At 45.0% G+C, this 23,311-nt stretch overlaps 1 protein-coding gene across 1 annotated transcript in view; it reads right to left on the reverse strand.

Annotated features, from left to right (window-relative positions):
- The window catches only part of LOC128843604 (ovostatin-like), a 53,352-nt gene that overhangs the window by 24,883 nt on the left and 5,158 nt on the right, over window positions 1–23,311 (reverse strand). Inside the window, exons 4-16 of the mRNA XM_054040560.1 lie at window positions 20,828–20,880; window positions 20,186–20,206; window positions 16,272–16,440; window positions 14,534–14,618; window positions 11,093–11,207; window positions 7,869–7,983; window positions 7,485–7,594; window positions 6,556–6,714; window positions 5,148–5,372; window positions 4,459–4,516; window positions 3,299–3,444; window positions 2,688–2,837; window positions 1,070–1,240 (exon numbers count right to left, since the gene is read on the reverse strand). Of these exons, the coding sequence (XP_053896535.1) occupies window positions 1,070–1,240; window positions 2,688–2,837; window positions 3,299–3,444; window positions 4,459–4,516; window positions 5,148–5,372; window positions 6,556–6,714; window positions 7,485–7,594; window positions 7,869–7,983; window positions 11,093–11,207; window positions 14,534–14,618; window positions 16,272–16,440; window positions 20,186–20,206; window positions 20,828–20,880 (1,577 nt within the window). The remainder of the gene's footprint in view (window positions 1–1,069; window positions 1,241–2,687; window positions 2,838–3,298; window positions 3,445–4,458; window positions 4,517–5,147; window positions 5,373–6,555; window positions 6,715–7,484; window positions 7,595–7,868; window positions 7,984–11,092; window positions 11,208–14,533; window positions 14,619–16,271; window positions 16,441–20,185; window positions 20,207–20,827; window positions 20,881–23,311) is intronic.

A 23,311-nucleotide genomic window follows, 5' to 3' on the forward strand; every position in this document is an offset into this window, starting at 1 on the left:
CCAGCCAAGGCTTTGTCAAGCCGGGCCTTAATAACCTCCAAGGAAGGAGATTCCACCACCTCCCTAGGTAATGCATTCCAGTGCTTCACCACCCTCCTAGTGAAATAATGTTTCCTAATATCCAACCTAGACCTCCCCCACTGCAACTTGAGACCATTGCTCCTTGTTCTGTCATCTGCCACCACTGAGAACAGCCGAGCTCCATCCTCTTTGGAACCCCCCCTCAGGTAGTTGAAAGCAGCTATCAAATCCCCCCTCATTCTTCTCTTCTGGAGACTAAACAATCCCAGTTCCCTCAGCCTCTCCTCATAAGTCACATGCTCCAGAACCCTAATCATTTTTGTTGCCCTCCACTGGACTCTTTCCAATTTTTCCACAGAAGGCCCCTGTTTTTTTGTATTGTGTGAAGGGACTAAATAATACTTCTCTATTCACTTTCTCCACACCATTCATGATTTTATAGACTTCTGTCATATCTCTTTTCTATGCTGAGCAGACATAATCTTTTTATTCTCTCCTTGGACAGAAGCCATTCCATACCTTTGATTATCTTTGTTGTCCTTTTCTGGATCTTTTCCAGTTCCATTATATACTTTTTGAGATGGAGTGACCAGAACTGGACACAGTATTCAAGGTGTGGGCGGATCATGGATTTATATAGTTACATCATGGTATTTTCTGTCTTATTTTCTATCCAAAATTTCCTAATATTCTGTTAGCCTTTTTGACAACTCCTAAACACTGACTGGAAGTTATCAGTTGTCTTTGAGACCGTTTCTTCTTTAGAAAATGGCTACCACACTGTGGTCTCAACCACAATAAATATAACTGAGCATAATTCAGGGGACAGTCTAAACAAAAGTCACTGCAGGGGGAGAACGGAGGACCTCCTGAGATATGGCAGACATTTCCAGTGAATCCACCCTCCCCCTAGTAGTGGAGAGCCATTGCCTGAGCAGGGCTTTAAAATATGAGACATAATCCTTCTACAACTTTTCCCTCCTCTGCTGTACCTTTTCTGGAGCCAATACAATGACAGCAACATTGGGGAAACATTCAGAGGACGTACCCTGAAAACATCATAGACGTCCCCGTCATGAGTAACGTTCACAGGCACATAGTATAAGCCATTGAAAAAGGTGTCCGTGACTGGAATGCACGGTTCTTTGTCGTCATCTTCTAGGTTGAGCCCGTTGTAATAATAGCCATAATACTCTTGCACACGGAGCTGATTGTATACCTGGTGGGAGGGGATGAAATCAGGTGAGCACAAGGAAACATCTCAGAGGTGTAAAATCCTGTGTCACCGCTGGCAATTACCAGGTGTGAGCAAACTCCAAGCTGGAACCTTTGCCCTTCAACAGAGGTACAAGAAGTGCTCCAGCTCAGTCCTGGGATACTTCAGGCTGTATTAGACTCACATGCTCAGCCTCTTAATACCGAGTGGACTAACAGCGGCTTTGGAGCACCACAAGAGAGAAAACACAGTGAAGAAGAGACCACCCTTATTATGCAACCACCTGCTTTAAGAGACCACCTCAGAAATCTCTTCCAATGTACCCAGTACAAGTATGCTCCAACTTTATGAGAAAACCGCCTCTACTGTAGTATGGTTCTCTGAAAAGTGACTCTGTAAAAATGATACCAGGGCTCCATGTTTATTGTTTCCCAACAATTCCAGATTCCTCTTCAAATTTCTAGCTCCACAAATTTGCCCTGGGATCTTAGCGTCAAGCTGGGTTGCTCTTTCTTGAACATCCTCATCAATAATATAAACAGTGCAGGCCCTTGGTGATATCTGTGCAATCCCATTGCTTGCAGTAGGTTTGCACAACTGTAACTGGCTGGAACTTAGTAATCAATTCTAGTGATGATGCACAAGAAGGAATAGACTCCATCACCTTCTCTCTGAGCTGTGCTGGCACTGCTGAGTGCATGGGAGCAAAAATCAGCAAACATATTTTTCTCATTAAAGCGTATAGATATGAATCTGAATGTTTCTGCACAAGGAGCCTAATTTAAAGCTTCCTGAAGTTAATTGAAAGATTCAAATGACTTCTACAGTGTTGGATCAGGCCTACTTCAGTAAGAAGATGCCATTTTACATAATCACTTACTTCCCTAGACTATATACCAATGTTAAGTGCTTTAAGTGGCCCTGGCGATGCAGGTTTCTGGTATTCCCATATAATAATAATAATACCTTGCTTTTATACTGCACTTTTCATAAGTAGATCTCAAAGCGCTTTGCAAAGGGAGGTCAGTGTCATTATACAGATGGGAAGACAGAGGCACTGAGACATGCCAAAGGTCACCCAGCTGACCTGTAGCAGAGCCAGGAATAGAACTCAGGTGTCTTGAGTCCCTGTCCAGTTCTGTATCCGTAGACCACCTATGAACTGAGACTAGATAGTCACGTGTTGCAAAGGAGTAACAAGATATTGCAATTAGTAACAGCATAATTGAAGATTTCTCTCTGTGCCCGGAGGTACATACTCCAGCTACATCCTATCATACCTCACTGTGTGGCTATGGGAGAGAGGATCTTTGGAAGCACAATAATGAAGTAGAACTCAGAATTTTTCCTTGGCACACCCCTGCCATGTTAAGCTATAAACCCCCTTGAGAAGCACAATATTCTGCACTTCTCTGAGTAGAGAGCGAAGAGGATTTGTGGCAGGGCTTACAGTGTCAGCAGACAGCTCTTGCTCAGGTCTCAGAAGCAGGACACTCTGATCCACAGCCCGCAGGGCACAGTAGGAGTTGGCAGCAGCCTCAAGCTGGAGGCTGATGTTAGAGGCTGGGAGCCCCTGCTTCTTGGAGAACTGCAGCTGGACCTGGAATTGAGCAGAGAAATCAGAGCCCCTTAGGAGAATCATTTTAATGTATAAATGTCAATCTCATGGAGAGATGATAAATAGGTTCTCACTCTTCTCCACAGCCTCCTTCTATGCTCTGCAGGACAAAGACCTCACTATCAAACAGAATCTCCCAGAGTCCCTGTTTTAGGGTGAGCCATGACCTCAGAGGCCCTGCAAAACATCCCTGTTCCTCTCTCTCCCCAGCTTCACTGGCAGTCCTCACTCTGCTTGAACATCCATCCATGTCCTTCACATAAGCATCTCCTGTCTCCCTGCTATTCTTCACCACTGGCATTCCCTTGTTCAGATGTGTTTGCAATTTCTTTGCTCTCTGCCCTTGAAGGGAAGCCTGAGTGCAGGGCTGGAATCACGTCCTCTTGGTTCCCTGAGCCTGTGGCAACCTGGGGTGGGCCTCAAAAAGAAATCAGAGCTCTCACCTTATTCTTGAAGCACTTCTCAACCTGGAGTCTGGTGCTATCGGCCACCAGCTCGCCACCAGGGTGCACAGTGTAGACCAGTATCTGGGCAGTGGGAGCCAGCTTCTCACTGCCAGTCAGCGAGATGAAGAATGTGCCATAAGGAGCTGCAGGAGGAACATGAAGCCAGTAGTAGGAAAAGCCAAGAGAAGAGACAGGCAGAATCATGACTTTAGTGGATGAGCTAACATTTTAGCCTGTAAGCTAAAAGCTTCTTTAAAATGAGATAGTTGGCTATTGGGAGACCCGGCTCTCACCAGACTTCAAACTGCTCCCCTCAGTGAGATGCCAGATGCCAACATTAAGATGCTGAGCACCAGGCACTTTGCAGAGTGTGAGGTGAGCTGCAGTCAGAGAAGAATTCTATTAGCTTCACTTCTGGGTAGAAAATGTGTGTGTGAGTGCTACAAGCATGGCACACACTGAGAATACTGTCCACAGAGATTGAACTCAGGACCTTCAGCACCAAATAGCCCAGGACTCTACCTCCTGAGCGAAAGGAGAGATCCTTTAGCTGGCTGAGATAGTATAGTATCAGGATGTTATGATCATTAGAGGAAGACAGCCTTATTTGCACTAGACTAGTGTATTACACCAGCACCTGGAGGATGATGGGGTGAGAAACACACAACTTGGGTGTTTCTGTTACACCAGGAGTAAAACATGTACAAACTAATGTTGACAACCAACTACTAAAGACAGGTTAGTCATCCAATCAGGGATAAGAAACAATATCATGTGATTTAGGTGATCATTCACATACTTCAAATTATGAATAATGAGGAGTCATAGTGAACAACTTGCAAATGCCCCTTAAGGAGAAATTAAAGAGAAAGAAATGGACAAATTCACATCAAGTATCATTCCTAGCTAATCATTCAATTGAGGAACAACAGGATTAATCTGGCTGTGATGCCAGGGGATGGACCACATGATGCACTAAAGTCCACTTCCAGTGCTAATAATGCTGTGATTGTGGCTTATGTCGGAGATAGGTCTAGTAACTAACACCACATGGAAAGAGATTCCAGCCAGCTGCTGTACTCAATTTTAGCCCATTTCACTCAAGATACTTATGCTTTGGAGTTCACATCTTTGTTTTCTAACATCTCAGCACTTACCACCTGTGATGCTGACTTGCTGTTGGCCATTCAGAACAATTTTGCCTTTTGCCATCACCTGTGGACAAAAAGACACCATGAGACGGGATCGGAAAAAGTTAAATTTGTTTCAGTGGGCTAGTAAATATCTATTATTTAGTGATGATCAGGATTGTAATGTTTGGTGCTCACGAAAATGAGGGATGGATAGCCTCATGAGAGTTGGACGTAGCTGCAGGCAGATCCTGTGCTAGTTTCCCCCATTGCTCACACACAACTGTATCAATGCCCCTCAGTCCTGCCCTGCAACTCCTCTCCTTCTTCTGCTATTCCAGTGCTGGCCTCCCCACACAGCTCTGCCAATGCCCCTCAGTCCTGCCCTGCAGTATCCCCTGAGACTCTTGTCCTGGCCTCTCCTGCATGGCAGTTGTGCAGCACAAGGGACAGAGGAATAGTCCCCCTAGTGGTAATTTTATGCTCTCCACTTCATGGTGCTCACAGTGCCCTGGGTGACTTTAGAGATAGATGTTTAATTTGCTCCACGTTTAAATGGGCAGAGCCCTGGTGGAACCCATTGACAAGACAATGGCTAGGTTCTGATTTTTTACCACTAAGTCATCTAGGTTACATATTTCTGACTTGATCAATATTCAACTGAGGTTGAAAGCATAGAGGCTTTCAGGGAAGCAGAGCAGCCCCCCAACATTTACCACATAGTAGAAGTTCACACTGGTGGCATCCTTGTATCCCTCTTTGTTCAAAATGTAGTGCACCATGATCCTCCTCTGCTGGCCACAGCTCAGCATCTCTGGGACCTGCTCGAGCTTCACAAAGCTATTAGTGCGGGAGTAGAAGCGCTGGACGTAGTAGGTCGTCTCAGGTTCGTAAGTGTCCATCCAGACAAGGTCTCTACAGTCATCTATTGCATATGTGGCCTGACAAGAGACATAGAGAAAAAAGTAAACAAAGGATTTAATGAAGAGGAAATTCAAGGGTCAAAGGGAAGCTGGGGCACAAATGTTTATTCACAGCAGTTTCTATCATAATCTGTGTAAAGCAGTGGGAAATGGTCTTTAGAGGCTATTTAGTCTAATAGCTCTACCAATATTTTGTGTATGAGCTTGTGTGAACATTCCTGCACAGCAAGTCCAGTCCAGCTAGGCTGCATGCTGTGCTTGCCCCCTGGCGTCCTTAACACATCCACTCCTCTCTGGTGTGCCTAGACTGACAGGTCAGTGGACATCCTTGTGGCTGCATAAGCTGTTAGGTGACTCTGCAGAGCTAGCACTGCACCAGTCCCAGACAGACTGGATTTGCTGCTACCTCTCTTCTCCCCATGCCAGGGCCAATTGAGCATGTGCCAAGGGATGTGTGTGTCTCTGGAGCAGCCCAGTAGGGACAGAGAGAGGCAACAGCAAAACAAATAGTTGGTTTTGGAGGTCAGTGCATCCAGGTTGGATGTGGAAAGACAAAGTGACAAAATCCAGCAAGAACCTCTGCTCCCTGTATGGCAAGTTTGCATTTTATAGTTTCTTTGGTGCAACCTAACCCAGAATCAAATTGGGGACAACACCAAAATCAGAAGAGGCAGCAACCACACAGGAGGGGCCAGTACCAAACTGCAAAGCAAGCTGGAAAGATTGGAGCTGGGAGCGTGGGCTACAGGCATTGAAGGGAGATTTCATCCCAATGAAGGCAGAGCTCTCTGCCCGGGGAGAGGAGACAATTAGAAGATGGATACACGATGGGGAGATAGAGCCAAACAGCTGAAACCATCATATTAAAGCGAGTTGATTATCATCTTCTCTGATGAATATTGTCCTCATGTCATCCTTTTAGATAACCACATCTGAGGTTGCTGCTGGATCAGGACTGGGAGACCAAATGAAAACAAGCTCATTGAGTTGCTCTAAAAACAAAATCTCCCCCTTCCTTCTTCTCTGCTAGCCTCCCCATGGATGCAGGTGTCACTGGAGGGACCAGCTACTTCCCCACACATTGCAACTCATCCAGAACAATATTTCCCATCAGAATACCAGCTTGCTTTTCCCTCCTCCCACAACTGGATGACCATCTGGGGGAATAGTGTCTTTTCCCTTAGTTCTCTCAGTTACTTACTCTCAACTTAAAACGGGGCTCAAAGTATTCGGAGGTGTCAATGGAAAACCGAGCAGTGCCATTCTCATTTGTGATATAGTCAGCCACATGCTTCTCATTGAGCTGTAGCTTGATGGTCTCATTTGCAACAGGGATGCCATCCTCGTTTTCCATCTGAATCTGAATAAATAAAGGTGTCCAAGGTGTTCAGCAAACATACAGGACAGGTAAAGCCCCACTTACTCTCCTTAATATGTTAGTTGGCTTCAAAGCCTTTGGTATTGAAGACAACATGTGCGGAGGCTATAGTGAATAGCAGCAGGTGTTGTCATCAAATAGTCAAGTGTATTTAAAACACATGCACTGGTCAGAATATTTTGTGTGGGTTCTGTGAAGGGCAGGGAGAGGAAATTCCCTGTGAAGCTTCATAGGAGGGACAAAGGAAGACAGGAGGAATATTCCTGCTGTGGAGAGACGGAAGGGTTTATATATGGGATTAGGTATAAACCAGGTTCAAATCCTGACTCTTGCTTGCTGGGCCTGCCAGGATGGAATGGCTGCAAAGGTGGTGTTCTTTGCAGGATACTAGCTTGTGAAACCTGCAGTGCTTAGGGGGCTCGGAACTGATCTTGTGCCTTAACAAAGACCCTTCCCCCCATTATAAATTCTTTCTTCCTTGTCCCCACGGGGCTCATGTCATTTTGACTGTACAGACCCTTGCCCCACACACACACACATGATAACGCAAGGTTCCATGACCCAGACAGGTTTCCTCATCTTCTCTGAAAGCCCCTAATGCAATGGGAGAACTGTGCATTAGGGGCTATTGCCATGTAGTGTTACTAAGGGAACCTGCCACTGGAAGTAGGGGGATGGTCATATACAGCATCACAGAGATCACTTTTGCGACTTCAGAATTTGCCTAGGACATTCTCTCTCTGCCATCCTACCTCTCCATAGTAAGGAATTCCCCTTTTGTAGTACGTGTCCATATTCTTAAACCACATTCTCTCCCTTGCCTGGTAGATGGAAATGTAGTCAGAGCCTATAATCTGCACGCCTGAAGAAGGGTGAAGAAGAAGAGACAAGAATCAGAGCTGGGGGAAGATATGGTTTTAAAGAAAGTTGCACTGAATGATCAAATGCAGGCTCCAGCACCCTGGAGGGGATAATTATGCTTATAAAATGGTACTTGATGGTGAACTGAGTCTCATGCTTGGCCATCAGAGATTCCCATCAAAGATTACCAGCTCTCAAAGTGGCCTCTCAAACTCAGCCTGCAACCCCCGTCCATATCCCAGCCATATTCTAGTCTTCTTTCCCACCAGTGTTACCTGTTCCGTCCTCTGTGAGGATTGCCTCCACTTCAAGGGACCAGGACATCCTGGGATGATAAAGCTTGAATGTTTTGGTGCTGATGACCTTCGTGATGCAGCCATCCTTCCCCAGCTGAAAAGTGAAGGGACCACCCAATGAGCATATAGGGAAAGAGCCCAGTTCTCTGAATGGTCAAACAACTTTTCTTTGACCTTGTTTGTAAAGCTCTTCAGACTTTAGCACCCCTGCTCTCATCTCCCTCACCTACCTCTTTGCTCTTGTCTTATTGCTCCTCTCATGCTCCATAACCAATCCTTCACCACTATTCTGCCTTCTTCTGCCTGAAACCCTCTCCCTCCCTGACCTGCTCCTCTATGTCTTCTGGTCCCCTCTCAAAACATACTTCTTGTGTGATATTTTAGGACTTACCTACACATGATTAACTCCATGCATAGATACTCTTATCCTGGAATATGGCCTTATTTTAATTTAGTTTAATCTAAAATTAATTAAGCTAATTTGGAGTAGGGAACTCTTAGGGCTTGTCTACACTTGAAATACTACAGCAGCACAGCTGCACTGCTGTTTCACTTTGGTGTGGACACTATCTATGGTAATGGGAGGGGTTCTTGCATTAGCGCAGTTAATCTACCTCTCTGAGAGGTCGATGGAAGAATTCTTCTGTCCACACTGGGGGTTAGGTTGACTTAACTATGTGTCTCAGGAGTGTGGATTTTTCACATTCTGAGCAGTGTAGCTGGGTCAACCTAACTTTTAAGTGTAGATCAGGCTTTGGTCCAGAATAAAGGTGTCCACACAGAGTTAATCAGGAATAGCTATTCTGGAATATCTTCCCATGTAGACAAGCCTTTAGTTCGCTCAGCAAAAGTTCAATCCTGCAAGGTGCTGGGTACTCTAGCCCTGATTCAGCAAAGTACTCATGCACATACTTAACATTAAAGCATGTGAGTAAACCCAATTGATTTTAATGTACTACAACAATTCACACCAGTTAAGGATCTGGCCAAAAAGTTTTAATAGTCTGATTGCAAATCCCTTCCACTCTCAGTTTTGTTCTCTCGACTCATGTAATGACAGAATTATGTTAGTTCTCTTTTCCTTGATGGAATCTCCCAGGGCAGATAAAATCTGAATATCTAAAGTTTAAAAAAAAAAAGAGAAAGAGAAAGAGAGAAGATGCAGAAAAAATGTTTTAGGGAAAAGGAACAAAAATTCACACCTTGTTGGCTTTCCTTACACATCATAAAGTTCATAAAACAAAAAACAAAAAGGCACAAGTTCAATGTTTATATCCTTTGCAGGCTGCCTTCAATACATAAACAAGAGCAATACAGATCTGTTTATCAAACAGAAGAGGTGACTATTTTTCTCCTACCCTCTTCCCTGAAGTGGAATTATTTCTCTTTCAATCAACAGGCTAACATTTTTGGTGTTAAATCTGGTAAAACACAACTCAACTACTAGCACTCCTATTCCTGGGATAGGGTGTTGTAGATTCATACTCTGCTGAAGAAAAAAACCCAGTATCCTGGCTAAAGTGCCCCACTCAGAGAAATAGGCTATAGTGTCTGAGGCTGCAAATGTAGAATAGTCATTGCATTTGCCTGTCATAGAATCATAGAATCATAGAATATCAGGGTTGGAAGGGACCTCAAGAGGTCATCTAGTCCAACCCCCTGCTCAAAGCAGGACCAATTCCCAACCTAAATCATCCCAGCCAGGGCTTTGTCAAGCCGGGCCTTAGAAACCTCCAAGGAAGGAGACTCCACCACCTCCCTAGGTAACGCATTCCAGTATTTCACCACCCTCCTAGTGAAATAGTTTTTCCTAATATCCAACCTGGACCTCCCCCACTGCAACTTGAGACCATTGCTCCTTGTTCTGTCATCTGCCACCACTGAGAACAGCCGAGCTCCATCCTCTTTGGAACCCCCCTTCAGGTAGTTGAAGGCTGCTATCAAATCCCCCCTCATTCTTCTCTTCTGGAGACTAAACAATCCCAGTTCCCTCAGCCTCTCCTCATAAGTCATGTGCTCCAGAACCCTAATCATTTTTGTTGCTCTCCGTTGGACTCTTTCCAATTTTTCCACATCCTTCTTGTAGTGTGGGGCCCAAAACTGGACACAGTATTCCAGATGATGCCTCACCAATATCGAATAAAGGGGAACGATCACGTTCCTCGATCTGCTGGCAATGCCCCTACTTATACAGCCCAAAATGCCGTTAGCCTTCTTGGCAACACGAGCACACTGTTAACTCATATCCAGCTTCTCGTCCACTGTGACCTCTAGGTCCTTTTCTGCAGAACTGCTACCTAGCCATTCGGTCCCTAGTCTGTAGCAGTGCATGGGATTCTTCCGTCCTAAGTGCAGGACTCTGCACTTGTCCTTGTTGAACGTCATCAGGTTTTTTTTGGCCCAATCCTCTAATTTGTCTAGGTCCCTCTGTATCCGATCCCTACCCTCTAGTGTATCTACCACGCCTCCTAGTTTAGTGTCATCTGCAAACTTGCTGAGAGTGCAGTCCACACCATCCTCCAGATCATTAATAAAGATATTAAACAAAACCGGCCCCAGGACCGACCCTTGGGACACTCCGCTTGAAACCGGCTGCCAACTAGACACGGAGCCATTGATCACTACCCGTTGAGCCCGACGATCTAGCCAGCTTTCTATCCACCTTACAGTCCATTCATCCAGCCCATACTTCTTTAACTTGGCGGCAAGAATACTGTGGGAGACCGTATCAAAAGCTTTGCTAAAGTCAAGGAATAACACATCCACTGCTTTCCCCTCATCCACAGAGTCAGTTATCTCATCATAGAAGGCAATTAGGTTAGTCAGGCATGACTTCCCCTTGGTGAATCCATGCTGACTGTTCCTGATCACTTTCCTCTCCTCTAAATGTTTCATAATTGATTCCTCGAGGACCTGCTCCATGATTGTCCAGTCACTGCACTCCCAGTCTAACCCACCTCTCTGTGGCTCCCATACATAATGGGCCAAATTCATCCACACTGTATTAAAAAAACCTTCCCATCCAAAGGCCTCCAACCATGCCACTGAGATATTGGGAAAAACATGCCTTCCTCTGACAGCGCCTCTAGTCCCACCCCAAGAAATAGGAAAGGGAGCCAATAAAGCCTCCAGGCACCATGTAATGTCCTGGATGATAACATTTATAAGAAAAGAAGAGCAAGCAGTGCAGGCCCATGTCATACTTGTGCAGTAACAGCTTCACAGAATCCTTTGGGGGTCTCGTTACACTTGTCGTTATAGTGCTTCCTGCACACACTGAGCTGGACTCTCCCCTGCACAGGCTGGCCATAGGTGTAGCTAGAGGAGGAGGAAACACAAAAATGAATCAGCTTACAAGATCACAGTTGCCAGGGCTGTCAGGAAACCAATATAGGCTGTAACACAATGTGGACTAAAAGCTAAAATCCGGATAAGGCTAGTTTTCCTGGACTCACATTTCAGACATCTTTCCCTCCTCATTCCCTGTTTTTCATGGAAATGTCATTACTGCCTTACACAGGACTAGGCTTACCAATTTTCTAATCACATAAAACCAAATACCCCTGCATCACCCCCGCCCCACCACTTCTCTGAGGCCCTGCCCCCACTCACTCCATCCCCCCTCCCTCCGTCACTTGCTCTCCCCCACCGTCACTCACTTCCACTGGGCAAGGACAGGGGGTTGGGGTGTGGGAAGGGGTGAGGGCTCCAGGGTGGGGCTAGAAATGGGTTCAGGCAGGGTGAAGTAGGGGGCGGCCAGGTGGCTCTGTGTGCTGCTTGTGCCTGCAGGTGCTACTCCCACAGCTCCTATTGGCCAGGATTCCCAGACAATGGGAGCTGCAGGGGTGGCACTCAGGGTGGTGCAGCATGCAGAGCTTCCCTAATCGCCCCTGCGCATAGGGGCCGCAAGGACATGCTGACCACTTCAGGGAGCTGCGTGGAGCCAGGACAGTCAGGAAGCATGTCTCAGCCCCACTGCACTGCCAACCAGACTTTGACAGACCAGTCAGTGGGGCTGACTGGAGCCATTAGGGTCCCTTTTCTACCAGGCCCTGCATGTGATGAAATGGGAATTTTCTGTAATATCTTTTTATAAATCTGATGTGTGCCATAGTTTCCCCCTGTACATGGCATTGCTACACAGTGGGGACTAAAGGGTTAAGTCTATTATTGTAGCAGTGCAGGAAACATGAGGTGTGTGTCACCTAGCCATCTGGTATGAACCGTATGGGTCATTAAAGGACTGGCAGAGGCTAACCCATATCAACGGAAAATTGGAGAAGACAATGGAAACCTCCAGAGCATTTCAATCTCCCTGGACACTCAATAACAGATACAAAAGTGGTAATTCTTCAACAACAAAAACTTCAAAAACAGACTTCAGTTAGAAACTGCAGAACTGGAATTAATTGGCAAACTGGACACCATCAAATTAGGCCTGAATAAAGATTGGGAGTGGATGGATTACTACAAAAAGTAATTTTCCCTCTGCTGATACTCACACCTTCTTGTCAACTGTTGGAAATGGGTGATGTCCACCTTGATTGCATTGGCCTCGTTAACACTACAAAAGTAATTTCCCCTCTCTTGATATTCACGCCTTCTTGTCAACTGTTGAGAATAGGCCACTTCCACCTTAACTGAATTGGCCTTGTTAGCACTGACCCCCCACTTGGTAAGGCAACTCCCATCTTTTCATATGCTGTAATATTTATATTACTGCTTACTGTATTTTTCACTCCATGCATCTGATGAAGTGGGTTTAGCCCATGAAAGCTTATGCCCAAATAAATTTGTTAGTCTCTAAGGTGCCACAAGGACTCCTCGTTGTTTTTGCTGATACAGATTAACACAGCTGCTACTCTGAAACCTTCAGAACATTGACAGCTAGCAACCAAAAAACAAGAGGAAAGCGGTCTCCCCCCGCCCCAACCCAACATCTCTCAGCAGGGAAGCTGAGCAGAGGCCAGCTCGCCAGCTTCAGAACAAAGCACTGAGAGGTGACAGGCAGGGGATAAAGAGTTGATTTTTGGGAGAAGCTGGGCTGCTCTCACCTGGGACTTACAAAGGCACAGAAAGCCAAAGCCAGAAATGGATTCCACAGCAACTTGGCTAGCTAATTGCACTGGCTTGGCCAGATGCACTATGTATTAGGCTATGTCTGCACTAGCACTTTTGTTGGTAAAACCTATGTCACTCAGGGGTGTGAAAAACACACCCATAAGTGACATAAGATTCACCAACATAAGTTTCTGGTGTGGACAGCACTACAGTAGTGGAAGACACTCTCCTGCCAACATAGCTATCGCCGCCCGTTGGAGTGGTTGAATTATACCGGCAGAAGAGCTCTCTCCTGTAGGCATAGAGCAGCTACAAGGGAGATCTTACAGCAGTTCAGCTGCATCGGTCAGGGCCGGCTCCCGCATTTCTGCCGCCCCAAGCAAAAAAAAAAAAAAAAAAAGGCCGCGATTGGCGGCAGCAGTTCAGCAACAGGTCCTTCGCTCCTAGAGGGAGTGAGGGACCTGACGCCCCCAAATTGCCGCAGGTGCCGCCCCTCTCCCTTGGCCGCCCAAGCTGGTGCCTGGAGCCGGCCCTGGCATCGGTACAGCTGTGCTGCTGTAAGGTCTTTCGTGTAGATGTAGCCTTAGCCTTCATTTCTCTGTCCCAACATAAAGGATTCCGATACTCTGTCCGGGTACATCTACACTACAGGGGGGAGTCGATTTAAGATACGCAAATTCAGCTACGTGAATAGCGTAGCTGAATTCGACGTATCGCAGCCGACTTACCCCGCTGTGAGGACGGCGGCAAAATCGACTTCTGCGGCTTTCTGTCGGCGGCGCTTACTCCCACCTCCGCTGGTGGAGTAAGAGCGCCGATTTGGGGATCGATTGTCGCATCCCGACGGGACGCGATAAATCGATCCCCGAGAGGTCGATTTCTACCCGCCGATTCAGGCGGGTAGTGTAGACCTAGCCCCAGTTGCCTAATAAAACCTACTCTGTGTTGAAAAGGCTGCCTGGTGTCACTGCAGATACTTGCTGAGGTGCACTGGTCTCTGGAGCGTTCAAATCTCTGACTAGGAGTCTGTCTCAGTTGGACTCACTGGGCAGAGCTCACGGTGTGAAGCAGGAGTGCTGGAGCCCAGAGGCTCAGTCTCAGAGGGCCTCTCCTGAAGGAAGAGTGCACACTGAAGGGGTTCTCTAAGAGACTATTTAAAAATGGGGTGTAGCACAGATCCTGTGGATCTGTGACAGTGATGTACACAGGGACCTTAATGCTAGACATCCTAATTTATTAACCTATGTACCTCTCCTACCCTCTTTCTTTCCTTTCTCTCCCCTTCCTATGTCTCTATAGTGATAAAAAACCAATACCTAGTACGTATATATTGCTTGTGTCTTCAAACTACTGTGCAAACATTATCCTCACAGCCCCAGCTGCATAATGCAGGTGAATCTTATTATCATGTTACAGAGAGTGAAAGTCAGATGCAAGGGTTAAGTGGCTTGCTGTAGGTCACAAAGTGAATTATTAGCAGTGTCAGGATTAGAATTCAAGAGTTCCTGTCTCCCAGTCTTGTGCTCCATCCACAAGACGTTGGTGCTTGTATGAATTTACACTCTTTCCCGCTTGATACTCACACAGCACAAACATTCACTTTGAGTTCTTGATCCAAGAAAGAGATCCTCTTTGGTGCGTTGATCGTCACTTCAAACTTTGGCAACACTAAAAATGCAAGGTAAATATCATTGCTAAGTGACATCTTAGGTGTGAGGGGGGAAGAAGAAACAGGGAAACTTAATTGCACCAGCATTTGAGGGGTATGAACACCAAAGAGAGAGATTGTTTAGAGCAGGGGTTCTCAAACTTGGGCCATGGCTTCTTCAGGGTAAGCCCCTGGCGGGCCGTGGATGCTTTGTTTACCTAAGCGTCCGCAGGTACGGCCACTCGCAGCTCCCACTGGCTGCAGTTTGCTGTTCCCAGCCAATGGGAGCTGTGGGAAGTGGTGCAGGCCGGGCCACTGCTTCCCACAGCTCCCATTGGCCGGGAACGGCAAACCGCAGCCAGTGGGAGCTGCGAGTGGCAGAACCTGCGGACACTCAGGTAAGCAAAGCATCTCGCAGCCCGCCAGGGGCTCACCCTGAAGAAGCCATGGCCCAAGTTTGAGAACCCCTGGTTTAGAGGGATACAGACAGGTATAACTAGGAATAAGGGGATGATGTTTTTAGAAAAGGAAAATTTAGGTTTAATAGTATGAAAATTCTTCTTTACAAGGAGTTGTATTATTACTATTATTATAATACTTATATAGCATATTCATCTGTAGATATGAAAGCACTTAACAAAGGAGGTCAGTGTCACTATCCTCATTTTACAGGTATGGAAACTGGGGCACAGAAAGATTAAAGTGACTTGCCCAAGGTCACCCAGCAGGACAGGGGCAGACCTGAGAACAGAACCAACATTTCCTGGTTTTCAAGGCAGTGCTGATCCACTAGCCCGCACTACTCCATTAGGAAGGTTAGGAATATAGTGTCCCAAGGGAAGTGGACACCCCAGTAGGTTGGAAACAGAGTTTTCTGAAGGAGGGGGTGGGAAAGGAGCTCTCCCTGCTAACACAGGAAGCTTGGGATTGTCAAAGCCCTGCCCAACAAGCTCACAGGAGACAGGTGAAAGTCCCAGTGTCAAGATGAGGGATGGCAAATTCATAAGAAGAAAACAAATCAGTGGAGTTGTTCCATATGTAAAATGACAAATACTAGAGAGATCATCAGGCATTGGTAGCTTTTATTTTTCTATCTGCCCACAGTATCCTTCCACACTGTTTACCCTGCAGTCCACCACAGCTGCCAGATATCATTCTATTAAATAATAATATATTCTAATTTAATATGTTCTATTTAATAATAGCTTTAAACTTCTAGAGCACAGTATATGCCTTACACGCAATACCAACCTCACACAGTCATATGAGGTTTAACTTAATATTATTTCCCATTGTACAGATGGAGAAACTGAGGCACGAGGAGGTGACATGACTTGACACAATAACTTAGTGATAAAGCCAAAAAAAGAACCCAGACTTTTGACTCCCAGCCTTCTGCTCTAATCAGTAGGCCACATTCCTCAGTATCTATCAGGATACCCATCACTTATCCATCTCCTCCATGGCTTCAGTCTCTCCTCCCTGCTTCCATGCCTTGGCTTACATATCTTAACCAGGTTGTTAAATGAGAAAAATCAAGTTATACAGTGTATAAGGTCTGCACTGCCTCATGCCTGTGTTTGACAAACAGCCCCTCACAGACTCAGGCTGTGGGACTTGGCCATATAAGACATAATTAAGTAGTACAGATGAGATCCACTGCAGGTGCTTACCATATTCCTCCACAGTGAACCAATGATACGTTTTGTCACCTGACTTCTTTTCAACAATGATTTCATAACTCCCCAGGATTGGCTCTTGGATTAACGGGAATGAGAGTTGGACAATGGCAGTCTTGGATGTTACATCCAGCCACTGAAAGATCCGATTGCGCTGGGGATCCTAGTAGGTGTGGGAAGATAAATACAGATGCTTTTATCATCTTCTTCAAGGCCCTCCACTTTTTTTTCCCTTCCTTTACATTTCATAGATTCACAGATTCCAAGGTTGGAAGGGATCATTGTGATCATCTAGTCTGACCTCCTGTATAACACAGGTCATAGAACTTACCCAAAATACCCAAAATAGAAAAACATCAAATCCTAATTTTAAAATTGCCAGTGATGGAGAATCTCCCATGATCCTTGGTAAATTGACCAAACAGTTAATTACTCACATGGTTAAAAATGTACACGTTATTTACAGTCTGAATTTATCTAGCTTCAGCTTCCAGCCATTGAATCATGTTAAACCTTTGTCTACTAGACTGAAGAGGCCGTTATTAAATATTTGTTCCCTGTGTTGATGCTTATAGACTGTAATCAACTCACCTCTGAACCTTCTCTTTGTTAAGCTGAATAGGTTGAGCTCCTTGACTCTAACACTAAAAGGCAGGATTTCTAATCCTCTAATCATTTTAGATGCTCTTCTCTGAACTTTCTCCAGTTGCTAACCTCCTTCTTGAATTGCGGGCATCAGAACTGAACAGAGTATTCCAGCAGCAGTCATACAAATGCCAAATACAGAGATAAAATAATCTCTCTACTCCTACTCGAAATTCCTCTATTTATGCATCCTAGGATTGCATTAGCTCTACTGCCACAACATCACACTGGAAACTCATGTTCAGCTGATTATCCACCACGATCCCCAAATCTTTATCAGAGTCACTGCTTCCCAGGACAGATTCCCTGTCCTGCAAGTATGACCTATATTCTTTGATCCTAGACATATATATTTACATTTAGCTGTATTAAAACACATATTGTTTGCTTGCGCCCAGTTTATCAAGTGATCGTGATTGCGCTGATTCAGTGACCTTTCATTATTTACCACTCCCACAATTTTTGTGTCATTTGCAAACTTTATCAGTGATGATATTATGCTGTCTTCCATGTCATTGGAATCATACCTGCTAGATGTTGATTCCATATTAACAATTACATTTTGAGATCTATTAGTTAGCCAGTTTTTAATGTATTTAATGTGTGTCATGTTAATTTTGTTTTGTTCTAGTTTTATAATCAAAATATTATGTGGTACCAAGTCAAACAATTTACAGAAATCTAAGAACAGTATATTACATCAACAGTAATCAAGTTCATTTGACAGAATCTATATCCATAAACCCATATTGATTTGCATTAATTTTACTATCCTCCTTTAATTCTTTATTAATTGAGTCCCGTAACATCTGGGACTCAATTAACCCCTAACATAATTTTGTTTGGGATTGATGTCAGGCTGACAGGCCTATAATAACCCAGGTTGTCCTTTTTACCCTTTGTAAAAATTGGAACATTAGCTTTCTTCCAGTCTTTTGGAACTTCCCAGTGCTCCAAGACATTAACAATCCAACAAGATCCCCAGACAGTTCTTTTAAAGCTCTTCAATACAAGTTATCTGGACTTGCTGATTTAAAAATGTCTAACTTTATAACTTCTGTTTAACATCCTCAAGAAATATTAGTGGAATGGAAAAAGTGGTTTCATACAACGAGACTTATATCATCTATTTTTTCCCCAAATATGGAACAGAAATATTTATTGAACACTTCCACCTTTTCTGCATTATTATTGATAATTCTATCATTTCCATCTAGTAATGGACCAATTTAATTGTTAGGATTGTTTTTGTGCCCAATATATTTTAAAAATTCCTTCTTATTGTCCTTTACTCAGTTGGCCATTTCTCTCTTCTAAATCAGGTCAGTTTTTTAACCAGCGTGGTCTTCTTCTTCAATTGTGGCTTTTGGAGCATCTAGTAAGATGTTGTTAAATTATTCCCACTTATCATTCACATTTTTCTATTAAATACTTTCTCCCAAATTATTATTTGGTTCATAATTGTTTTCAGCTTTCTGCAATTGGCCCTATTAAAGCACTAAGTGTACATATTTCTGGTCTAGACTTTATTCTGCTTGCACATTATAAATTGGATCAAGTCATAATCACTTGTATCTAAACTACCTTTTTGTTGTTGTTGTTGTTGTTTGTTCTATGATCCGTTCCTCATTATCTGTTAGCATGGGGGATTTTTTATTATACTTGGTCCTATCTGGGGAGTGGGGGGTGGTTTAGCATATAGGATGTGACTAAGGACTCAGTCTTATAGATGCTCAGAACCCCTGTTGCTTCCCAGGATTAGACTGTTTGTGTACTAAACTACCCTCAGATTAGGCTACACTGGGTATTGGATACACAAGCTGCCAATCTACCTGAAACAACACAGGACTGGGACTCAGGAGATCTGGATTTTATTCCCAGCCCTGCCACTGGCCTGCTGGTTGGCCTTGTGCAATCACTTCACTGCTCAGTGCCTGTTTCCACATCTGTACAATGGGGATATTAACACTGACCTCCTCTGTAATTTGAAATACACAGTGAAAAGCACTCTATAAGAGCTATGTATTATCTGCATTTGCCCTTTCTAGGACATGATCTTACAGGGAAAGACAACTCCTATACATACATGGTAAGCTTGGGAGTGATGTCATCACATCAGCCAGTCTGATGTAATCTGACTGAGGTAAATTTAAACTGGATTATTCAAGCCCCCTCACAACTACCACTTGTGTTACACTCCTCAGTTCTGTGGACTCCTTTCCTCTGGCTCCCTATAGTGTTTGCAAGTTAGTTTGCATTTACTCAACCCTGCTCTATTCCATTGCCATAAGAATCAACATTACTTAGATTGCTAACATTGCTCTGGGAAATCCCCTTTTGAGGAGCGGTACGCCTGGCTGTGAAAGCACAAAAAATGACACCCGTCCTAATGGTCAGTGAGGAGAGGTGGGGAAGGCTGGTATGTTAACTGGGATAAACAGTGATATAGGTGTTGGATTTAAATGCTGTAGTTTACAATAAGTATCTATGTTTTAACAATAAATAATACATGAGTTTTTGCTACTGTAGTTTACACTCTTCACCAAAACCTTTTGAGAAGGAACTAGCCCCTGTTGTTATTTCCTATATAACATAATAGAGTGTATGGAATATATATTCATTATTATTATTATATTTTGTAGTTATAGATCACCATCCATCTGGGGATCTCAAAATGCCTTACAACACTAATGAAATTTAGCCTCAAAATAACCCCAGGAGACAATTATTATTATTCCCTACTTTACATATGGGAAAACTGAGTCACTGGTGTTCAGTCCACGGTTACACATAGAGTCTGTGGCAAAAGTGGGAAAATAATCTAGATTTTCTGACTCACCGTCATCTGCTAGAACCAGGGCTCCTCTATATAATAGTAAGGAAGCTAATGCACCATGATATAAATGAAAAACCCTGCTCCCTTCTTTGATTCTTATCAGATTTTCTTGTATAAAAGAAAACCATAGAGGGGCCTAGCTTATTCAGGAAGCATCATGTACATGATAGTACTAATGCACCTATTAAGGGGAATTGTTTTTTCTTCCCTTCCTGGGACCCTTTATTGACAGTTTGTTGCAATGCTCAGTGCCTGACACTCATTCTAAACATATTCTGCAGGTGTTCCATCTGCACCGATCTCCCATGGGGATCATGGGAGGAATACGCCTTCAGGGTGACAATTTCTCAAGCAAACACTGATTCAGGAAGCTGAGAGCTCTGTCCTTTTAAGTAAGTCATGCTTTATAGTACCATGAACCTCTTACCTGAAGGATGATCAGGGGATACTGAAAAAGATAAAGGGCAAAAAACAGATTAGAATTCAAGGAAATTAGTTACTGATTTAGAAATAAACCGGACAATAAGGCAAGACTGTGGCTGCTCCTTTTCTGGGTGCACAAGCTTGGAGTAAAGGCACAAGGTTTCTGTTCAGGCCTATCTCAACTTGTGACCCGAAGTTCAGTGGATTAAGGATACAACCCTAATGTCCAGGGGCGGCTCCAGGGTTTTGGCCGCCCCAAGCAGCCAAAAAAAAAAAAAGAAGCTGCGATCGCAATCTGCGGCGGCAATTCGGCGGGAGGTCCTTTGCTCCCAGTGGGAGTGAGGGACCGTCCGCCGAATTGCTGCCGAATACCTGGACGTGCCGCCCCTCTCCGGAGCGGCCGCCCCAAGCACCTGCTTGCCAGGCTGGTGCCTGGAGCTGGCCCTGCTAATGTCACCTGTCTGTGAAGATGACTGTCTAAAATATTTACAGATTTCCACAGTCTCTTGGTGTGGGGACTGGTGAGACACTATAGAGACATCAGGAGATCTACTCAGCCTATTTTCCTATATAAAGGTGAGATAGTGTCTGATTAAGTGAATCTATAACAGGTCCTTGAAAAATATTGACTCCCAATCACACTCACCATCTCCTGAACAGGTTTGAAACTGTTATCCAAAGAGACAACTCGGAACATCACTGAAAAGAAAGGAGGTGGTGGGGAAAGAAAAAAAATGAACAATATTAGCAGCAGAATACCATTTTCTAAGATATGTTTTGAAACTAAGTTTCTTCAGACACATCACTGAAGGAAAGTTTAAAGTGTTAAAGAGAAGTCTTTTGAGTTTTTGGAGAAGCAAAAATTATTTGAATGTTATTTTAACTGGTGAAAAAAAAATCAACTAAATTATTTCCTACATGAATCAGCTGGGGTCAAATATATCTAAAAAGTAAACACACATGGTCATATTCAACTCTCAGCTTCTGCTCCATTATACCAGGGGTAATTTTAGCCCACCTATTATTTATTGTACTTCCTGAACTTAAGTCTTGGGGCAGTGGAAAGATAAATCTAAAGATAAAATTATTTGAAGTTTGGAAGAAGAGAGAATAATTGACTTTTCCACCCTAAATCAATTGTGGACTATTCAAACTGTTTATCATGCATCATTTTATTTGCTATGTATTTTATTGTCATGTACAGCAACAATGAAAACCCCTTCATTGAAATAAAATCACAAACTAACTGTACTTAGTGTGATGGGGTGCACTCCCCACACTGGCTCTGAGAGGGCTGAATTAGGCCAGGCAGACCTAATCAGCCAATCAAGCAGAAACAAGGGAAATTCAGGCTGTGTGGAAGGAGCTAATTAGGAGGAAGTTCACCTGTGAGAAAACAGGCAGGGCTTCTATAAGGCCTGGTAGTTGATGGCAGAAAGGTGCTTCAGTCACACCCTGTGAGAAGGGAGGTATGTCTGGAGGGCTACAGAGGCAGGTAGCCTACAGTTAGATCCTGAAAGGAGAGAGCTTGGGAGGGTGGCAAATCCAGAAGGGGTGGAAGCCAGACCGGTAGGAAAGGCTCAGGGAAAGAGTCAGCAAGGTCCAGGAGGAAACAGACCTGAGCTGCTGATTAGAGGGTCCCTGAGCTGGAACCCGGAGTAGAGCACGGACCTGGGATCCCCTACCAGCCACTGTGGAAGTGGCACTGGCTGGGCAGGGAATGGGAAGACTACCCAAGCCTGTTGATAAAAAGAGACTTTGATACCCTGGAAAGGGAGGGCCAAGACACGAAGAGGCAACAGCTGCTCCTGGAGTGAGAGAGAGGCTGCAGACAGAGAGAGAAGAGATGGAGTGCAACCGCAGGAAGGGGTATCATCTGTGCAGAGCTAATCCCTAGAATGGCCAGGAGGAGCGCCATCCTGCGGTGAGTAGAACACTGTGTGGCAGTTAATCATGCTTGGATATTTCAAATATGGCTGAATGATGTTATTTCGAACTTTCAAAACAAATGATGCTTGTATTAAGAAGCACCACAGGTTTCTGCTCCAAAGGTATTTTTGAGAAAATATGAAGCATCTGAAAAGAGGGAAGCAACTTCATCACCATGAGAACAGCCCAGGTAGAAATGTAGAGGGACTGGCAGGGCCTTCTCTATCTATCTTAGGAACTTATATGGCCCCAATCACCATAGTACTAGAGCACCTTACAATCTTTAATGTATTCATCCTCACAATACCCCTGTGAGATAGGGCAATGCTGTTATCCCCATTGATGGGGAACTGAGGCACAGCTAGACTGAGTGACCTGCCCAAGGTCACACGGGAGGTATGTTGCAGAGCAGGGAGCTGAACCTACATCTTCCAAATCCAGGACTAGCACTCTAACCCGTAGACCATCCTTCCTCTCCAGCACCCACAAAGCTTGGGAAATGTAGTGGGGTGGCTGCCCCACTCCTGCAGAAAAGGAGTTAAAAGCAGCCCTGGAGAGGAAAAGCTAGGCTGATTGGGGGAAGTAGCCACAGCTGAGGTCATGCCCCAATCAGGCCACAGCTAGCCCTATAAGAGGGCTGAGGGCCAGGATCTGTAAAGGAGTCTGTCTCTAGCTGTGGAGAGATGGGCCTGGCTGCCTGGGAGCTGAGCAGGGTACCTAGAGTGGAGCAGGGCTGGGGGAAGGCCTGAGGAGCTGGGGAGCTCCAGCCTGGAAAACCCCCAGGCTGCAGCCCTTGCTAAAGGCCGGGAAGGGTATTGGGGTTGCAGAGGTGCAGCCCAGGGCAGGCGAAGGCAGCAGGTCCAAACCCCCCTTGCCGATGATGAGTGGTTTACAGACTGCCGTCTGCCCCAGTGAGTGGGGGCTAGACGATGACTGGCAGTAGCCACTGAGGCAAGGTGGGGATAGAGGGTTGGGAGTTCCCCTGGGAGGGGAGACCCAAAGTGTGGGGACACTGCCTGGGGGCAGCACCCCAATGCAAAGGGGCACCGGAGTCCGGGAGGGATATGGGGACCAGAGGCAGGCGAGACACCGGCCTGAAGAGGGCGCTCCGGGCTGGAAGAGCTAATTCCCAAAACAACCAACAGGAGGTGCCTCGCCGGTGAGTCATCGCCCCACCACAGGAACCCTTTCCTAAATGAAT

The sequence above is a fragment of the Malaclemys terrapin genome, chromosome 1, assembly GCF_027887155.1.
Source record: "Malaclemys terrapin pileata isolate rMalTer1 chromosome 1, rMalTer1.hap1, whole genome shotgun sequence".
Lineage (NCBI taxonomy): Eukaryota > Metazoa > Chordata > Testudines > Emydidae > Malaclemys > Malaclemys terrapin.